This window comes from Python bivittatus, unplaced genomic scaffold (genome assembly GCF_059951505.1).
Source record: "Python bivittatus isolate LINGU-HERP-01145 unplaced genomic scaffold, Pbiv_v1 ctg000190_np1212, whole genome shotgun sequence".
Taxonomy (NCBI): domain Eukaryota; kingdom Metazoa; phylum Chordata; class Lepidosauria; order Squamata; family Pythonidae; genus Python; species Python bivittatus.
In genome coordinates, this window is record NW_028277042.1 from 4,029,637 (window position 1) to 4,048,923 (window position 19,287).

General features: G+C 41.5%; 1 protein-coding gene across 2 annotated transcripts; it reads left to right on the top strand.

The window, feature by feature from the left end:
• Positions 1–5,114: 5,114 nt before the first annotated feature.
• LOC148216473 (cytochrome P450 2J6-like) lies at positions 5,115–14,138 on the top strand. Of its 2 annotated transcripts, none has more exons than XM_088135958.1 (9): positions 5,115–5,338; positions 8,279–8,441; positions 8,908–9,060; positions 10,211–10,371; positions 10,568–10,741; positions 11,274–11,412; positions 11,636–11,823; positions 12,669–12,810; positions 13,810–14,138. In XM_088135958.1, exons 1-9 carry the CDS (start codon positions 5,180–5,182, stop codon positions 13,998–14,000), a joined length of 1,470 nt encoding a protein of 489 aa, XP_087992084.1. In that variant the 5' UTR covers positions 5,115–5,179; the 3' UTR covers positions 14,001–14,138. The 2 variants fall into 2 exon arrangements, with proteins under 2 accessions (XP_087992084.1, XP_087992085.1); XM_088135959.1 differs by having other exon boundaries at positions 10,211–10,257.
• The last annotated feature ends 5,149 nt before the right edge of the window (positions 14,139–19,287 follow it).

The window sequence follows — 19,287 nt, forward strand, 5'->3', positions numbered from 1 at the left end:
GAATCACAGAACAAACAGAGTAAAGCTTTTGTTAATAAAATGACCGTCAGTAAAACCCCCCAAGAAGCAAATTACTTAGTGGCAGAACCTATTACACAGCAAAGGAAAAGTCACGCTTTGGGTGAAAAAGTAATCGTGCTAGCATGTAAAATAACAGTGGGAAAAATGCTTGGACCAGATGCAGTACAAGAAATTGAAAAGGTTCCATTGTCCAACAGTACAATAAGTTGGTGTGTTGATGACGTGTCACATGATGCTGAAGAGGTTTTCTGTGGTAAACTGAAGAACAACATCTTTTCGATCCAAGTTGATGAGTCAACAGATTTCATGAATAAATGATCTTTTATGGTGATGGTCAAATTCAAGAAACCCTTTTCTGCTCCATGGAACTACTTGAAATATGCAAAGGCCAAGAGGTATTTAAGGTTTTGTCTTCATATCTGGAAACAAAAAGTCTGTCTTGGAGGAACTGTGTGGCATTCAGACGGATGGTCCTCTGTCCATGGTTGACTCCATGAGAGGTTTCCTTTCTCTTGTCAGAAAAGAAAATCCTGATGTTGTCACAATACACTGCTTTGTTCACAGAGAGGTGTTGGTACCAAAACTCTTGAAGATCAAATAGAAACAGGTATTGGGTGATGCTACAAAAATGGTTAATTTTATTAAACAAAGACCAGCTCACTCAAGACTGTTTAAAAATTGGTGTGAAAACCTGGACAAAGAGCACATAAGTCTCCTGTTAGACACAGAAATATGGTGGCTCAGCAGAGGAAAAGTTCTCAAGTGAGTGTTTGAAGTGTAGGCAAAATTGCAAGAATATTTTCGAGAAAATTGTATTCCATATTTTTCTGAGTGCTTTGAAGATGAAGAATGGTTGCAGAAACGACCATACTCAGTGGACATCTTCCATCACATGAAGCAGCTGAACAAGTCTCTGCAAGGCACTGGAGAAAATATTTTGGCTTCAAGTGACAAGAATCGTGGATTTAAAAGAAAACTGAATGTTTGGAAAAAACATGTTGCAAAAGGAAATACTGAACTATTTCCACTGCTGCTTGGGCTTGAGAGTGAGGAAAGATCCCAGGAAGTCTCAAATCTAATTGAAAACCAGCTGGAAGTACTGAAGAGGAAAATTGAGCAGTACTTTCCCTCCCTTTCCACCCAAATGTATGACTGGGCGAGCGATCCTTTCTCTGCATCTTCTGCTCAGTCTGAGAACTTCACTTTGAAGGAAGATGAAGATCTTTGCGAGCTGCAGTCTGATCGTGCACTCAAGATGAGATTGACTGATCTGCCCATGGACATTTTCTGGGTTTCTGTGCCATTCACAGAAAGCACTGATCATTTTGCTGCAGTTTTTAACTACTCACGTGTGTGAGCAAGCTTTTTCTTATTGAGCAAGCATCAAAAGCAAAGACAGAAATCGTCTTACTTCAGTTGAAGATGAAATCCATGTGTGTTTATCTCACATTTGACCCAGAATTGAGTATTTGTGCAGTAAAAAACAAGCACAGCTTTCGCATTAGAGAGACAAGTTTCATTCTTTATTTTTAGTTTCAGAACATTCTTTATGCGTATATACAGACCTACGCATGAAACAAATATAATAACTTTTTAACTTCTGGCCTATATTTGAGCCTGAAAGTACAGGGCTTCTCCAAGGCTTAAAAAAGATTTCAGGGGTTCCTCCAGGGTCAAAAGGTTGAGAAAGGCTAAATTATGACATTGGTTTTGCAAAACTAAAAACTCTACAGTAATAGCAAAGATTTGAAATGTGGTTAAAGATGGTCTCCTCTTGAATAGCACTGGAGGAATTATAGACTGCTGAAAGGTCAGCGAGATTTCTTGGCTATCCGGTGAACTTGGGAGCCATTCGACTGCACATGAATCTATCTGTTGACACTGGCAAAGGAGGAGTTGTCCCAGAGAAACTCTGCTTGCTCTTTGAGAGACCCAGTGAGCAGAATTGAGTCTGCTCAGAGAAAAAGATGCAATTTGGCGTTCAGAGGGTGGCTCCTTCTTTTGATGTTAGAGTAACTTTGGATTGTATCACAATTCACCTCTTCAATAGGCATTGATAATCACCAACAGTTTCATTACCTTTATTAGGAAGGCAATTATTAGTTCTTTGTTCTAAGATAGGAGTCTTAATTGGGACTTCTGCCTGGCCTTCAATAAAAGCCGAGAGTTATCCTGTGTATTTTTGAAGCAATGCCTTGAAATCATTTTTCCATGAATCCAGATTCTTCTTTATGGAAGCCAACTGCTGAAACACTGAGATGACAGCTGGAGTGGTCATCTCTCATGCTTCTGGCTCTGCGAGCTCCTGAGGTTAGCTGCAGAAGCACAACAGGAAGATAGGGGGAGTTGAACTGCCCAGGAGATTCTTCTTGAAGAGAAGCGGAAAGATCTAACAATTGTTGCTTTTCCCCTTCAGTTTGAAGGTCCCATTCAAATGCTTCACATTTTTTTCTTTGGTCTACTTGATAGGGGTGAGAGGTTGTCATGCAAACACAACATAGGTACCATTATGTTAACCCTGCAAGGTAGTCCACACAAGCAAGACAACCATGAGTCCTAACTCTATCATTATTGGAAGGTTATATTAACAGAATCTTGTTAAGTGTGAAAGTATTTCTTCGCTCCTCTCCTTCTACTCTCTGGAAAACTACAGGGAAATTTTTCCCATACCCTCCCTCTTCTGTGGGCTGAGACATCTTTTACCTTCCACTTGTCCAGTCTGTGGCTCTCCCTCCTGTCTCCCAACATCATTCCTACACACTGATCCACTTCAACAGACCAACTAGAAAAACTTGTTGCCGATGCTGCATTATGATGAAAGGGCTGGAGAAAAACCTCCCGATTCAAAACTTGGGATAAACACAAATATAGGGATAGGACAGATTCTTATACTCTGTTAAAGTTGATCTTTGTGGTCACTGGGGCACATCTGTACTGGACTCTGAGTTTTGTTACTCACTGCTGAAACTCTTTCTGTTTGTTTGTTGGCTCCAGGTGTCTCCAAAAAGTGAACAGAGCAGAAGCAAATTTGTTCTGGGGCAGGCAATGGGGAAAAATGTGGATATTAACCTGGGAATTGTCGGGTTCAGCCAAGAAACTCCATGAGACAGTTCTGGAACAGCTCAGTTACTTTATTAGCTTTCACCTGCTAGACAGAATCTCGCCAGACTAACTCTAACTCCCAAAGTCTGCAACTAAACACTACGAATTCCTTAGGGTGGTGCCAATCTCATCCTCTTCGCTTTCTCACGCTCAGGCTGTGGGCTGAGGAAATGTTTCTCCCCGTGACCCTGAACCTCTTTGTCCAAGTCCTCCATCACAGAAATACATGTAAATATCTCAGTGAGAAACGGAATACCTAATTTTCTTCATTCCACAACACTTATTCTAGGATCGATATCGGTTAGATATCTAATTCCCTGGTAATTAGTTTCATTGAGGTAGTCTGTTAATGAACTATCATTATTAGAGAGGATATTAAATTGAAGTGTTATCAAGAACTAAAATGTTTCTTCCACTTCAAGTTAACATCTGAAATTACTTGGGATGTGAGTAAATAATCTATGAGGACTTTGCTTATCTCTCTAGGATCTAATAGAAAGAAAGCCATGCAAAAACAGAACGGTACTGAACAATTTGAGAAAATTAGAATCAAGGCATAAAGTTAATCCCGACTTCTGGGGGAGGGATGGTGAACTTAACAGATCCGCAAAAGTGGAGCCGATGACTGCAGGTAAGAGTAAGGACCTGGTGAGTGGACCAGTTTCTTGGAACATCTCTGGATAAGGAGAGTATGGGAGATTGCCCACCTGTGCTCCAGACAGCCTGCTCCTTGCAAGGAAACTGCAGGACAGTGGTTTTCTGCAGGTTTGAGCACCAAGAGACGATGGGGTCACCCATCTTGCTCACAACAGCAAAAGAGCCTTTTAAAGGATACTAGGTTTGCAAACTTCTTTTTCTAATCACTTTTGGAAATTGCCTATAAACCATTTTAAATGTATTAGAGATGTCGCAATGACAAATTTGAAAACTCTTCATCGGGTGAAATTATATCCAACTCTGAGCAAAAGAAAAATTAAATATAAGCTGAAAAACTTCAAGAACTTGAAAGAAACAGCAAAAAGCTAAATAAGATTTTGATCTAAGAATGTTATAAACAGAGTAAGGGTCTAGATAAATTTGGAATATTGACTTTTAGTATAAGATTTTAAAATTAACTGTAAAAAATGAAGAACTTCTCATGGGAAACAGGCTTATTTTGGCTTTCCTGTCTATTGTAAGCCTTAACAAACATAAGTTTCTTTATGATTTTAGAAACTAGAGGGGACTAAAGATTCAAAGTAGAAGGAAAAAAAAATACAAGCCTGTCAGTTAATGTTGGTACATAGAGGATGACTCAAAATGTTATAACATGAGAAATATTAAAGGAGTTCTTTGAAGAATGGAGCCAGAAATTAGTAACTACATATCAACGCTGTTAGTAATGATGTCTGTTTCTATGGACAGACTATGTCCAAAGGATGTCAATGAGGGAATGACAGATGTGGAGCAAATCTTATCTGACAAGACAGAGAAAGTACCAAAAGTGGAACCACAAATGACAGGACAAGAGAATGATTTGCAAAAGAATACCTTATCAGATATACAAAAGAAACTGGCTGAAATTTTAAAAACAAGAGGGAAATAAAAACGATAAACCAAGAGAATAACCTGGGAAATGTTTTCTTATTGGATTTATTTTGGACCTCCAGGACCAATCCCAAAAGGCACACCTTTATAGAAGGTTAGACTCGAGAAGTTCTTATTAGTTCAGTTTGAAGGAGGGACACAAAAACTTAACTGCCTTTGATGCCAGGCATGGAAAATTTGAATACACAGTGTTGCCTTTCACTTGGTTAATGGTGAGGCAGTCTTGGATGAAATGTTTTCTGGCGTTTTAGATAACTATGTAGTGGTATATTTTGAAAGCTTTTTCTTTTTTTCCTTTTTTTTGGTGAGGATCCTGATGTTAATTTCCTGTTTGCCAAACAGCAGCTTGTGTCATCTGGCTTCAGTTCAGAGTTTACCTTTCATCCAGACCTTAAAGATTTAATCACTGGCTGAGTTGTCAGAGACACAGCAGTAGAGTAAGAGAGAGCGAGGCTTCCCCGTTTTCAACATGGCTGCTTTCAGCTGGCTGATCGTTCTTTCCCTGCTATTCCTCTGGTTCTGGAAGAGCAGACGTCCCAAAGGCTTCCCTCCGGGGCCTTGGCGCCTGCCCCTGATTGGGAATCTCCTTCAGGTCAGGATTGGGAACCTTGCCAAGGACTTGGATCAGGTAAGGCTCCTTATTTTCCCTCAGATTAAACTCCACGGAGTGAATCTGCCACAATTTTTGCTCCTGCAGAAAGAACTGAGAGGAGATGGCTCTTTCTGTTAGCTTTTCTACATGAGACACAATTTTTGCTTGCCACAGGATTTAGAGAAAAACATTTAGATGAGAACATATTTGCCATTTGATGCAGAGGAATCCTAATTCCTAATGGAATTTAACTTCTTCTGAAAGATTCATTCGCTCTTTAAGGTGAATTCAGTTCCATTCCAATTTTGCAGATGAAACCCTCCCCTTCCAAAAAGTACTGGAGAAATCCAGTACTTTAGAAGGCTAAAAAGGGTGTGTTTGTCTGCCTGAATGAGTAGCTTATGATTCAGTGTCCGCTGAATCCCAAATCAGTCAATAGTTTTTTCTCTCCTGCCCTTCTCCCAAAATTTTTTATTGCTTTATATTTTTAAAGAATATAAAAGAGAGATGGCAGAGATAGAAGAATCAAGTATAGGTGGAAAAACAGCAAATCTATTACAGGTAGACCTCGGTTAAAGACCAGTCATTCAGTGACTATTTGAAGTTATGACGGTGCTGAAGGAAGGTACTTAGGACCCTTAAGCAGGCTCTAACGATGAGGCTCTTGCATAAAAGCTTTGGTAATAAGGGGGTAATTGTGGGGGATTGCACTTTGCCTTTGCACCCAGGAGCTGTTTGGACGCTCAGAAGTGGTGAGAGTTAGCAAAAGAAAAGTTCTCCCATGTTGTCCCTGCGTGTTTCTGGCCTGTCCTTAGAAAAGTGGGGCCAAAGGCCCTGAGCCCTTGGAAAAGGGGGTCTCCCAGGTCCCGTAGCAGCGCCTCACCCGCAAACAAGCTGGGTTCTCACAGAGCCTCGTTGGCAGGTTTATAAAAAAGAAGATGGTGTTTAGAGATATGGGATGATAAATGTCAGATTAAGCCAGCACGGCATGGCCAATGCCGCTGCTCAGTTTCACCGCCCCTAGTCAATTTCACCGCCTGAGGCGCAGGCAGCGGAAAAGAGGAAGTTAATTCCCAGCAGGTGGCGGCCATTGACTCAGGGCAGGAGCGGATATTTTGTGTCACAGCCGGCTTCCCTCAAGCACCCCAGGCAACGCAACCCACAGCAGCTCGGAAGCGCGGCAATCGGTGAGCGATTAAGAAGCCCCGGCTTAGCCTGCAGAAGAAAAGCCCAACAAACTCAACGACCCCACAAACAAAGGACTGTAATCAGGGAGACAAAGAAACAGGGCTGAATCTGCCATTTGGGCGAGGGGGAGAATAACCCAGGCAATGGGGAGAAGCGCAGGAACAGGGAACCTATAAAACACTATGTAATCTGTGCCAAGCCAACTCTGGCTTTCTCTGTATCTACCTGCATTACACCTGAGTAAACTTCTTTGGCTGAACCTGTGTTTCATGAGAGTTTCATTCGGCGCTGAATGTGGTAACTCTTAGAGCTCTTAGAGCAAACTGGACTCTGTTCTTTAGTTTATCTGAACTTTTGTTAGGGTAGGGCTGCTTTGATCCTCTTTCTCACAAGGCTTTCGGTTCTTGGGAAACAATCAGATAACATGAGCAACAAAAACCTTCTTGTGATGTTTTTCACCTTTATTCATAACATTTTATTGGAAGGTAAGGCTTTTTCTAAAGTCAGCATACCTACTTAAACTCACTTGTGTAGGTATCAAGTTTGAAAGCTCTCCTGTGTATCACAGTTAAAGAAGGGTATTAATTATGCTTGGCTGGAAATGTCTGAGGCTAGCAGGATGTTGCCATCCTCAGAAGAGGCCCTTAGTCCCATCTACACTGAATAGGTATGTCCCTTTCCATGATCTCCTCCATCTCCATTCTTCTTGGATCTTGGCAATCCACTCAAGACTGTTTCAGTAAGGGGCATGTTGCGAACCCCACCAGGCAAGGAGTTTTGGCTGGTGGGGTTCATGAAGAGGGCCTTTTCTGCCATGGACCCCGCCCTGTGGAACAGCTTGCCACCTGAGGTGCAGGCTGTCCCCACTTTCCTGGCCTTCCAAAAAGGTGTAAAAGCATGGCTATGCCAGATGGCCTGGGGGCCTGATGGGGGCTCACAGTGCTGGAACTGGCTGATGGGATGATTGATACTGCTTCCCCCATCTTCCTGAATTGTATACTGGCTTGGATAGAATTGTTACTTGTGATTTTAACTGGGGGATACTTATACTTTTATTGCTTTTATTGTCTTGGTTTTTAATTGTAAGGTGCCCAGAGTCACCCTCTGGGGGAGGTGGGCAGCATATAAATTTAATAATACATAAAAAATCTCCTTCATCTCCATTCTCCTAGGATCTTGGCAATCCACTCAAGAGCATTTCAGTAATCTTCTCCCTGGCAGCTCTGGCAAGGACAACTTTTCAGCACCTACAAACGATCCTGGTCCACCAGTCATTTCCTAACTCTCCCCTTCCTGCAGGATTCCACTTGGTGGAAGACTTTCTGTGTAAATGTAGTCCATAATTCCCTTAGTTCCAAACACAGATTGCTTAGAATTGTCCTTCTGCATGAGGAGAAAAGGGGAGTGGAAGGACATTTCGGGGGAGGCACACAGTGGAGCAATAGCTCAGCGCCTTCCTTGATGGGGCATCACTGCAGGGTTTGTAACTAACACTTCTAAGAAAAGTGCTTGGCCAAGAAAATCATTCTGCACTTCTGCCAGATGTGATAAATATCACTCTCTTGATAAGGGATCCCATTAAAATTTTGCATGCAGAATGCTTACAGTTACCCCTATGCATGAATAGGAAGGAGCATTGGCTGAACACTGTGGGGAATGGAGCAGGAGGGAGCTCTGAGTAAATTTCTCAATCTCAGCCTTGATAACGTTTTATGTTGCAACATTGCAGTGTTTGGCCCCAACTAATTTCCTAAGGTCTCTATGCTAATCCTGGATACTTCATTTCAGCTAGGAAAAAAATATGGTCCCGTCTTCAGTCTTTATCTTGGAGGAACACCTGCAGTCTTTACTCATGGATTTCCTCCAGCAAAAGAGGTCCTCGTGATAAAAGGCACAGAATTTGCTGGGAGGGCAGACTTTCCTATAATGGATGCCATCAGTAAAAAAAAAGGTAACTGAATGTAATTTCCAAGCCCTTTTTTTCCTTTTCCAAATGCCTGTTTGGTCTTGGTAAGACCCCAATTTATCCATTCTATTGTCTATCTACCAATATCCCTTTTCCTTTACATCCTGGAGTGCTGATTAAAAGATTCCAGTAAGAGAAGGAATAATCTCTTGAAATATTAGAATTACTCCCTTCTCCTTTTTTCTTTTTAAACACTGATGAATAATCATATACTAAAGATTTTGGCATTCAGCTGGAAAAACTCATACTTCTTTCTTAGACCATGAGAAAAACTACTCAAAGTATTTTGCTTGGCATTATTATGTTCTACTAATTGAGCATTAATTGTATAGTAATTCTCTGTTCATATACTGAAATTATCATTTTTGAAAATACACCTTTGTTTTAAAAATCAATCAATCGGTACGTATAAACAAGATACAGGTGAATGACTATTGGATGGTTTTTTTAGGTATATTGACAGTAAGATACGGTGAGGTGTGGAAGGAGCAAAGAAGGTTTTCACTTATGTTTCTCAGACACTTTGGAGTGGGCAAGAAAGCAATGGAGGAAAAGATCTTGAAGGAGGCAACTAATTTGATTGAGGTGTTCACTGAAAAGATGAGTAAGTTCTCCTGGGACAGGATGGGATGGCTAGGGAATTGTTACTTCAGTGTTCCTTCTTTTCCATAAGACATCATTTAGCTGACCTCCAACTTGACCACTGGGTGTGTGTATTGAAGAAGAGTTGGAGAAGCTGAGAATTCTGGTTGCATAAAATTCCAAGCCCCATTGACCAAAATAAGACACATTGTTCATTTGATCTCTGTGCTTGTCATGTTTGTAAAGCAATAGTCCTGTAACTTTCTTGGTTGGAAGCTATTAATTAAAATTCTGAGAATGCTTTTGGATCTCCATACAAAACTGGGAGAAGGTGGGAGAATCATCAAATTTAAAATGGCCAGCCTAGGAAACATACCTAGTTACCAACCTCTGTTTTCATGGAAAACTCTTTGCCATCCTTCACTGGGCCTACCTCTCACCATGCTCCATGCTGCCCCTGTGATGGCCTAGTAGCCTTTCCTCAATGCAATGATCTCCAGAAGTGTTGGATTAAAAGGCAATCATCTCTACTGGCAGTGCTCACCAGGATATGTTTGCAATGGAGTTAAATCCAACACAGCAAGAAACTGAGATTGGACTAAGAATACATATTTGGCAGTTCATGATGGAAAGCAGAAATCTCAAGGATTACTCAGGTTCTGAATCACTGAAGAGCCGCAACATTTCCTTAGGAGAAATGCATTCTGTTGACTGTTCATTCAACACTTCCTTCAATGTATTGAGTCTGTCTCCTAATTTTTGTTGCTCCCCGAAAAGATATACGTTAATGATAATGTCACAGACATATTCTTTCTGTTGATAGTCCCCAAGCAGTCTTTTTAATTGTACATTACATATACATACTCCCGGTTGTACTACTTCTCTGAACTACCGTGCAGGGCTAACACTTTTCGATGTCGTTTGTTTAAAGTTCAGTAAGATTTGCATCTCTTAGAAAAAGATTGAAAATGGCAGTCACCATTTGACCTTGGCGACTCTTTTGCCAAAAAGTTCATGGTGAGCTGATCAGAGAACTGGAATCTATATTGGATTTATCTTATCTTGTCCAGTAAGGCTGCTTAGGGGAGAGCATCTTGTGACTCCCCTAAAGGAACATGCAGGAGGGTGGATCAGTAGAGATCTCTTTTCTTTTCTTTTCTTTTCTTTCACAGGTGTGCCTTTTGATCCTCATGAGTTTGTGGACACTGCAGTCGCCAACGTAATTTTTCCCATAATATTTGGGAAACGTTTTGAATATGAGAGCGCCTCCCTGGAAACTCTGCTGGATGTGATACATCAAAGTTCGAAACTGGCACTGGGACCGTGGGGCTTGGTATCCTTAACAAGAATTTCTGTATTGAAATTTTGCCTGATTTGGATGTTTGATTCTCTATCAAATTGTGAACAGGAGAGATTTCCCTGAACCCTTTACAATAGAAGGGATCATTTTCCTCCTCTATAAATCCTACAAAGAAGACTCCATTTTGATCAAATTAACCACTGTTGGCTTTTCTTTTGTTTCCTGCCAGCTTTACAATGCTGTGCCCTTAGTGAGGAGGCTTCCTCTGCCCCATCAGAGAATACTAACAACAGCAAAGAAAGTAGAAGCTTTTTTTGAAAAAGAGGTGGAAGAGCACAAGGCGACCCTGGTTCCTGGAGAACCCCGGGATTTCACTGATGCATATTTGGAAGAAATGCAGAAGGTAGATTTCTCAGTCTCTTGTTGCTGACTTTGCATTGTTTTCTTTAACCCTTCATGTTGAATCTGTTTATCTGACATTACGCCTCATAAAAGTAAAAAAACCCCAAAACATTGATACAGTGACTTTTCTAGATGTTGGGCCAAGTCCACTTTTTGCCTGGCAGACATGATGTGTGAGTACAGCTATGTGCCCTTCCTTTGTATGTTGTGCAAACCGAGTCACCTAACATAGATCTTTCCATCAGGATGCAGCAGAGGGAGGACTGGGAAGAAAGCCCCCTTTGCCTGCTCTGGGGGCTCTCTGGGGCACCCTCATGCTCTCCCTGAACTGTTTCTATCAAGATGGGTTGTCATGGGAAGAACATGCTGGTTTCCCCTCTCCCTACTTCCTTCCCCCTTTTAGGCATATTTTTTCAGAATGAAATCCCATTTTTAAATTGCTGTTATCAACTGTATTAAAAAGAAGACACGAGTGTGAGAAGATCCTTTCTCCCTTTGATTTTAACAACTTTCTTCATTCTAACTTCCAAAAGGCAGAGAGGAAAAGTTCAAGTTTTGAAGAAGAGCAATTACGACTCTTATTGTCTGACCTGTTCTTCGCTGGAACAGAGACAATGGCAGGAACGCTTCTATGGGGATTGCTCTATTTGATGGCCTTCCCAGAGATCCAAGGTAAAGAATTAAGAAATTGTCTCCTTGACTAGTAAGAGTAATACCCTCACTTATATTGAAAATGAGGAAGGGTCCTGAATGGGGAGTCAATATCATGGCTGGGAATTCAGTGAGCTACAATCTCAACACTTCTGCTCGGCACTTTGCTGGGAAGAATACCAACATGTCTACATAGAGTCAGTGAAATCTTTTCCAGAAGTTAACTGAGTTCTTGGTTCCTCAGAGAAATGCCAGAAGGAGATAGATGCTGTTCTGGGAAACAATGCAAGCCTGAAATATGAAGATAGAGAGAACTTGCCCTACACAAATGCCGTCATTCATGAAATCCAACGCATTTCAAATGTTGCTCCTCTGGGAATTCCTCATGCACCCATTCAAGATGTACAGCTTTTTGGATATACAATTCCCAAGGTAACAGCAGAAACCTTTAATTGGCTCACATGAAGTGAAGTGCTGGTGAATCTGCATGTGTCCCTCTGTATCTTTCTGACCTGAGGTGTGTGTTTGTATGTAAGAGCAAGAGAAAGCAAGATGTTGAGGTCAATCCTGTTCTTCCATATGGAGGAGACAAAGTCATAGTCAAAGGATAAGAGGAGTTGCTTTTGGACCTCCATGTATGAAAGTGCAATAGGCTTATTGACCAATTTTTCTGTTGTGTGCTTTGGCAAGTTGGCATAGTTTCCCAGGGTTCTCTAAAGTCCCTGCAGCAAAGGTGGCTTCTGAAAGCTGAGCAATTCTTGCTTACGAATGGTGCCTGATAGCTGATGGTGCAGCATCTGACCACATCTCCTGCTTTGGTTCCTGCCCCTCCTTTTCCTAATATTGAGTTCAGCTCTTTCTGATCCATAACTCCTCCCTGTTCCTTCTTACCCACATCTGCTGTTCTTCAAACACATCTCGTTGGGGTCTATCAATATAATGGTACATAGGAAAGACTTTGGGAGAGTGGCCAAGGAATGCTGCCAATTGAATGGCCAGATAAGAGACAGCACAGTCTGCAGCTGTATAGTGGAAGGGCAAGAGGCTCAGAAGAGACCCTCTATAGGTTCTCAGGCTGTAAAGGAGCAGGTGGAGAAATGTCCCTTCAGAATTGCAAGATTCTGTTAATGTAGCTTTAGAATAAACTAGAATTAGCTGATCTGGCCATATTTCCTGGCTGGTCTACCTACTAAGGCTGATACTCTGGTAGAACATTCTCAGCCGTGTCTGACAATGAGGACTTTCTTCCACTTGACCTACTTGTCTTGGCTTTGCAGGAGACCATGGTTTTTGCCAATCTCCATTCTGCCCATTGTGATGAATCTCAGTGGAAGTTCCCAGATGAGTTCAACCCCTCCAACTTCCTGAATGAAAAGGGAGAGTTTGTGAAGCCAGAAGCCTTTTTGGCATTTTCAGCAGGTACATTATTCTCTCTCTCACCCCCTCCCTCTCATAAACACACACACACACACACAACAGACACATATTTTAGTGGCAACACACCCTGAACCCCAAACTACCCAACCTTCTTTTAGAGACTGATGGAAATCAACTCCTGGGTGCAGCTTATAATTCAGTATCTCATGTGAAAATGGGGTTGAAAAAAACACAAGGAACCATTTTGAATGTGGTCATCCCAGAACAGCGGAAAAATGTTTCCTTGTAGCCATGGAATTCACTCTGGGGATATTGTCACCTTTGTCAAGTATCTGAAAGCATTGTGGGAAGTTTTCCATGTGATTGTCTCCTTGGAAAATGTTGGGCATGATAAAGCAGAGGAAATGATAAATTCCTGAACCACATTCAGACAATACTTGTGTCTTGCTCTGAACAGCTTCCTGAGAGGATATAGATTCTTCCGGGCATGATGCTCACAGGAGGTTTTTCTCTAATAGTATTTACTTCTTGGGGAGGGATCAGAATGGAAAAATTACAACCATTGGGATATTTTCACTATTGTGGGCCAGACGGTGTTGCACTATTAGATGCCTGAAGGAAGGATAAACATAATCTTTATTGAGGAAAATGGCCTATGACAAGAAAGGCTGAGTTACTTAAGTTTTTCTACAGCTAAGGGCCTGTATTGTGCCCTCTACATGATGGAGGAAGGATGAGACAGGTAAGTGCCTGAAATGCACAGGTCAGAGTTGGGCAAGAAAAGAGGAATTGAACAGAGAGAGGAAAGGAGTGAATATCGACTTGAGAATATCAGTCTAAGCAGTAGAAGACATGCTGCATAGGGTCTTACAAAGTAAGTCTTTTAGAGAAGGAAAGAAGAAAACAACCTCACAAACTTTGGCCACCTGCTGAGATTTGGGATCGTTGTGTGGAAGACCAAACAGGTCCGGCAGTGGAAAAAGGTTGGAGCCCTCACCTGGCTGAATGGCTGTTCTCTTCTCCTTCACTTTCCCTTTTCAGGACCAAGAGTCTGCTTAGGGGAAAACCTGGCCCGGATGGAGCTCTTCCTCTTCTTCACCAGCATTTTGAGAAACTTCCAGTTATTGTGGCCAGATAAAACACAAGCACCAGATTTTACATCGCACTATGTAGTTACACAAACCCCATCTCGCTTTAAGATGTCACTGAAATGTCGCCAGCCAAGTGAATAGGTCTAGGTGAGGATCTGCAAGACGACTGATTCAAGATGACCTCATTCTCTGCAACAGCCAGCGACCATCTCTTCTTCACCTTCACTACTTAAAATCTTGTTTAGAAATAGAAATAAAGTGCTGTTTTATGCCAAATGATCCAGTGGTTGATCCATCTTGTTTATGATGATGGTGCAATTCACTTTTCCAGGTCTCTGCTCTCGTTCTCCAAGGTTCCTGGAAGGAAGAATGGAGAAGAGCAGCATGTACAGCTGGTGTATGAAATGGTTCTTCCTGGCATGAGAATCCAAGGCCCTTCCAGAACAGGGGAGGTGCACAGGGGAGGCAACAAAGGGGCTCCTGGCTGCTGGGGGCCCACCTGCCTTGCTCTTTGCCAGTCAACCTGACAAGCAAGGCCAGGTGAAGAAAGAGAGACCACCAGGATTCCAGGAATGCTACTTTGTTTTTGAGGCCCTAGTTAGAGCAGGGCTTCTCAACCGTGGTCCCACAGAAGCAGAGAGTTCTGTGAGAGGTTACGAGGGGTTCCCTGGGAGATCATGATTTACTTAAAAAATTATTTCAAATTCAGGGAATATACTCTCCCAGTGGTGAGCAGAGGCCAAACAAAAATCTAGTCACAACCCTTTCTGGTAGCGTGCTGTAGGAATGTGATTATTTGGTTGAATCCATTCATAATTTTTGACATGAGATAGGGGAGACTGATGAGAACAGGTGAATGCTATATTGCAGGAAGGAAGGAATATATTGCAGGAAGGGGAGGAAGAAGTGCATTTTTCAAGAAATTAATGGACTCATTCACCTTAGTCTGTTACGTCAATCTCTCCCTCCTGCATCTATTCCCTGCGTTTTCCTGTGGTTTTCCATCCTCTTATTTTAAATGGATTTCATGTATGTTTATTCGGTCATGTCTGAGAGTCCAGTGTGTCGATTTTGAAGTGGAGGTGTGAGAGAGAAGAGGAGGATTTCAGACTTGACAATACCGATAAGTTTAATGATGATAATGATACTGAACAACTTAAATCTTCTCCAACATTTCCCTGCACTGGAACATCAACGGACTCAAAAAAAAAAGTCTGTCTTTACAATGAAAACTATTTATCAATGTGTTTTACATGGATGGAGATCCAGGTTGTTCTATTCCATTGTGCCTCATCTGTTGCACACAACTTACAAATACAGCAATGCTCCAGCAAAATTAAAAAGACATTCAACTATAAATCACAGCCGTATGACAAGTAAAAGTTCAGATTATTTTAAGTGGCCATTGGAATCACAGAACAAACAGAGTAAAGCTTTTGTTAATAAAATGACCGTCAGTAAAAACCCCCAAGAAGCAAATTACTTAGTGGCAGAACTTATTACACAGCAAAGGAAAACTCACGCTTTGGGTGAGAAAGTAATCGTGCTAGCATGTAAAATAACAGTGGGAAAAATGCTTGGACCAGATGCAGTACAAGAAATTGAAAAGGTTCCACTGTCCAACAGTACAATAGGTTGGCGTGTTGATGACGTGTCACATGATGCTGAAGAGGTTTTGTGTGATAAACTGAAGAACAAAATCTTTTTGATCCAAGTTGATGAGTCAACAGATTCCACTAATAAATGATGTTTTATGGTGACGGTGAAATTCAAGAAACCCTTTTCTGCTCCATGGAACTACTTGAAATATGCAAAGGCCAAGAGGTATTTAAGGTTTTGTCTTCATATCTGGAAACAAAAAGTCTGTCTTGGAGGAACTGTGTGGCATTCAGACGGATGGTCCTCTGTCCATGGTTGACTCCATGAGAGGTTTCCTTTCTCTTGTCAGAAAAGAAAATCCTGATGTTGTCACAATACACTGCTTTGTTCACAGAGAGGTGTTGGTGCCAAAACTCTTAAAGATGAAACAGAAACAAGTACTGGGTGATGCTACAAAAATGGTTAATTTTATTAAACAAAGACCAGTTCACTCAAGACTGTTTAAAAATTGGTGTGAAAACTGGGAGAAAGAGCACATAAGTCTCCTGTTAGGCACAGAAATATGGTGGCTCAGCAGAGGAAAAGTTCTCAAGTGAGTGTTTGAGGTGAAAGCAAAATTGCATGAATATTTTAGAGAAAATTGCATTTTGCTGAGTGCTTTGAAGATGGACAATGGTTGCAGAAACTAGCTTACTTAGTGGAAATCTTCCATCACATGAAGCAGCTGAACAAGTCTCTGCAAGGCACTGGAGAAAATATTTTGGCTTCAAGTGACAAGAATCGTGGATTTAAAAGAAAACTGAATGTTTGGAAAAAACATGTTGCCAAAGGAAATACTGAATTATTTCCACTGCTGCTTGGGCTTGAGAGTGAGGAAAGATCCCAGGAAGTCTCAAATCTAATTGAAAACCAGCTGGAAGTACTGAAGAGGAAAATTGAGCAGTACTTTCCCTCCCTTTCCACCCAAATGTATGACTGGGTGAGAGATCCTTTCTCTGCATCTTCTGCTCAGTCTGAGAACTTCACTTTGAAGGAAGAGGAAGAACTTTGCGAGCTGCAGTCTGATCGTGCACTCAAGATGAGATTGACTGATCTGCCCATGGACATTTTCTGGGTTTCTGTGCCATTCATAGAAAGCACTGATCATTTTGCTGCAGTTTTTAACTACTCACGTGTGTGAGCAAGCTTTTTCTTATTGAGCAAGCATCAAAAGCAAAGACAGAAATCGTCTTACTTCAGTTGAAGATGAAATCCATGTGTGTTTATCTCACATTTGACCCAGAATTGAGTATTTGTGCAGTAAAAAACAAGCACAGGTTTTGCATTAGAGAGACAAGTTTCATTCTTTATTTTTAGTTTCAGAACATTCTTTATGCATATATACAGACCTATGTATGAAACAAAATAATTTTGTAACTTCTGGCCTATATTTGAGCCTGAATGTACAGGGCTTCTCCAAGGCTTAAAAAAGATTTCAGGGGTTCCTCCAGGGTCAAAAGGTTGAGAAAGGCTAAATTATGACATTGGTTTTGCATAACTAAAAACTCTACAGTAGTAGCAAAGATTTGAAATGTGGTTAAAGATGGTCTCCTCTTAAATAGCAGTGGAGGAATTATAGACTGCTGAAAGTTCAGTGAGATTTGTTGGCTATCCGGTGAACTTGGGAGCCATTCAACTGTACATAAATCTATCTGTTGACACTGGCAAAGGAGGAGTTGTCCCAGAGAAACTCTGCTGGCTCTTTGAGAGACCCAGTGAGCAGAACTGAGTCTGCTCAGAGAAAAAGATGCAATTTGGCATTCAGAGGGTGGCTCCTTCTTTTGATGTTAGAGTAACTTTGGATTGTATAAGACTATCACTATTCACCTCTTCAGTAGGCATTGATCAGCACCAACAGTTTCATTACCTTTATTAGGAAGCCAATTATTAGTTCTTTGTTCTAAGGTAGGAGTCTTAATTGGGACTTCTGCCTGGCCTTCAATAAAATCTGAGAGTTATCCTGTGTATTTTTGGAGCAATGCCTTGAAATCATTTTTCCATGAATCCAGATTCTTCTTTATGGAAGCCAACTGCTGAAACACTGAGATGACAGCCTGAGTGGTAAGAAGGCATCGTTTTGCCATAAATTCAGTTGAATTTTCCCATGGAAGTAACCTCTCCTGCTTCTGACTCTGCAAATCCTTCTTTTTATTCTTCTTCTTCTTTTCCCCAAGAGTGACAGGTGAGCTGCTGAGGTCACCTCCAAAAGCACAACAGAAGGTTAGGGGGAGTTGAACTGCCCAGGAGATTCTTCTTGAAGAGAAGCGGAAAGATCTAACAATTGTTGCTTTTCCCCTTCAGTTTGAAGGTCCCATTCAAATGCTTTACATTTTTTTCTTTGGTCTACCTGATAGGGCTGAGAGGTTGTCATGCAAACCCAACATAGGTACCATTATGTTAACCGTGCGACGTAGTCCACACAAACAAGACAACCATGAGTCCTAACTCTATCATTATTGGAAGGCTATATTAACAGAATCTTGCAAGAGTAAAAGTATTTCTCCCCTCCTCTCCTTTTACTCTCCAGGAAACTAGGGGGAAATGTTTCCCACGCTGTCCTTCTTCTGTGGGCTGAGATATATTTTACATTTCAGTTGTCTACTCTGTGGCTCTCCCTCCTATCTCCCAATGTCATTCCCACACACCGACCCACTTCAACAGAGCAACTAGAAGAAAGCATTGCTGGTGCTCCTTTATGATGAATGAGCTGGAGAAAAACCTCAGGATTCAAACCTTGGGATAAAGATAAATATATGGATAGGTCAGATTCTTATACTCTATTAAAGCTGATCTTTGTGGTCACTGGGCTGTACTGGACTCTCTGAGTTTCGTCACTCACTGCTATGAAAACTCCTTTAGGAGGCTCAGAATAAGACCTATTGCAATGCCTTGGGTATAGGCTTGACCTCTATCTAGGACAGCTTTAGACAGGTCATGTAAGAGCAACATATAAAGAAATAGATTAAGAAAGCCCAGCGTTTAAATTGCCTGAAGAAAGGATTCCCTGCTCTCGTAACGTTCATGTAGCTCAGCCAAGGCTGGATGAAAATCACAGCCTTTTCCATGGCTGTATTCCTGGCCTGATTCCAACATAGAACACAGAGTTCCCTGGGCATAAAACACCCAACTGCAAGCCAGCCTGAAAGTAACACCCAGAGATGAAAACCAATAATGTGAAACTTTGGACTTTGACTTTTGTAGAAGTCAAGCCTTCCTATTCAACCTCACATGAGTATAATGTAAGTGCAGCAGGGCAAAGCTTGCAAATGTTGCTTACCGATGGGATATGAAAACGTCTTTGTGTGACCTGGTTCTGCACCTCATGGGGCCTCTTTAGGAGTGGTGTTGTTAGGGAAGGACTGTAGCCTCGTCAGAGACATGATCAGGGCCAGGATTTCCTATGTTTGTGTTTGCTTGGGTTTTTCCCTTTAATAGTTATCCTGGTGCCTTCTGAAATCTGTGTGAAGCACATAGACAGTGCAGGGTTCAGTTCAAGGGGAGCTGTACTCTAGGAACCTGTTTTTCCCTGTCAAAAAATCCTGTAATTCTGCAAACCTTGGCTTTTATTCTTACCAAACCAGGGTTTGAAATGAATTAGGTAGAGAGGGTTGAAATTCTTTCTCTTTGCCTGTTGGTAGAAGGTGTCTCCATAAAGTGAAGAGAGGAGAAGCAACTTTGTTTTGCGGAAGGTGATGGGGAAAAAAGGAGAATATTAACATGGAAATACATGGAAATATCTCAGTGAGAAAGAGACTGCCCACCTGTGTTCCCAACAGCTACTCCTTGCAAA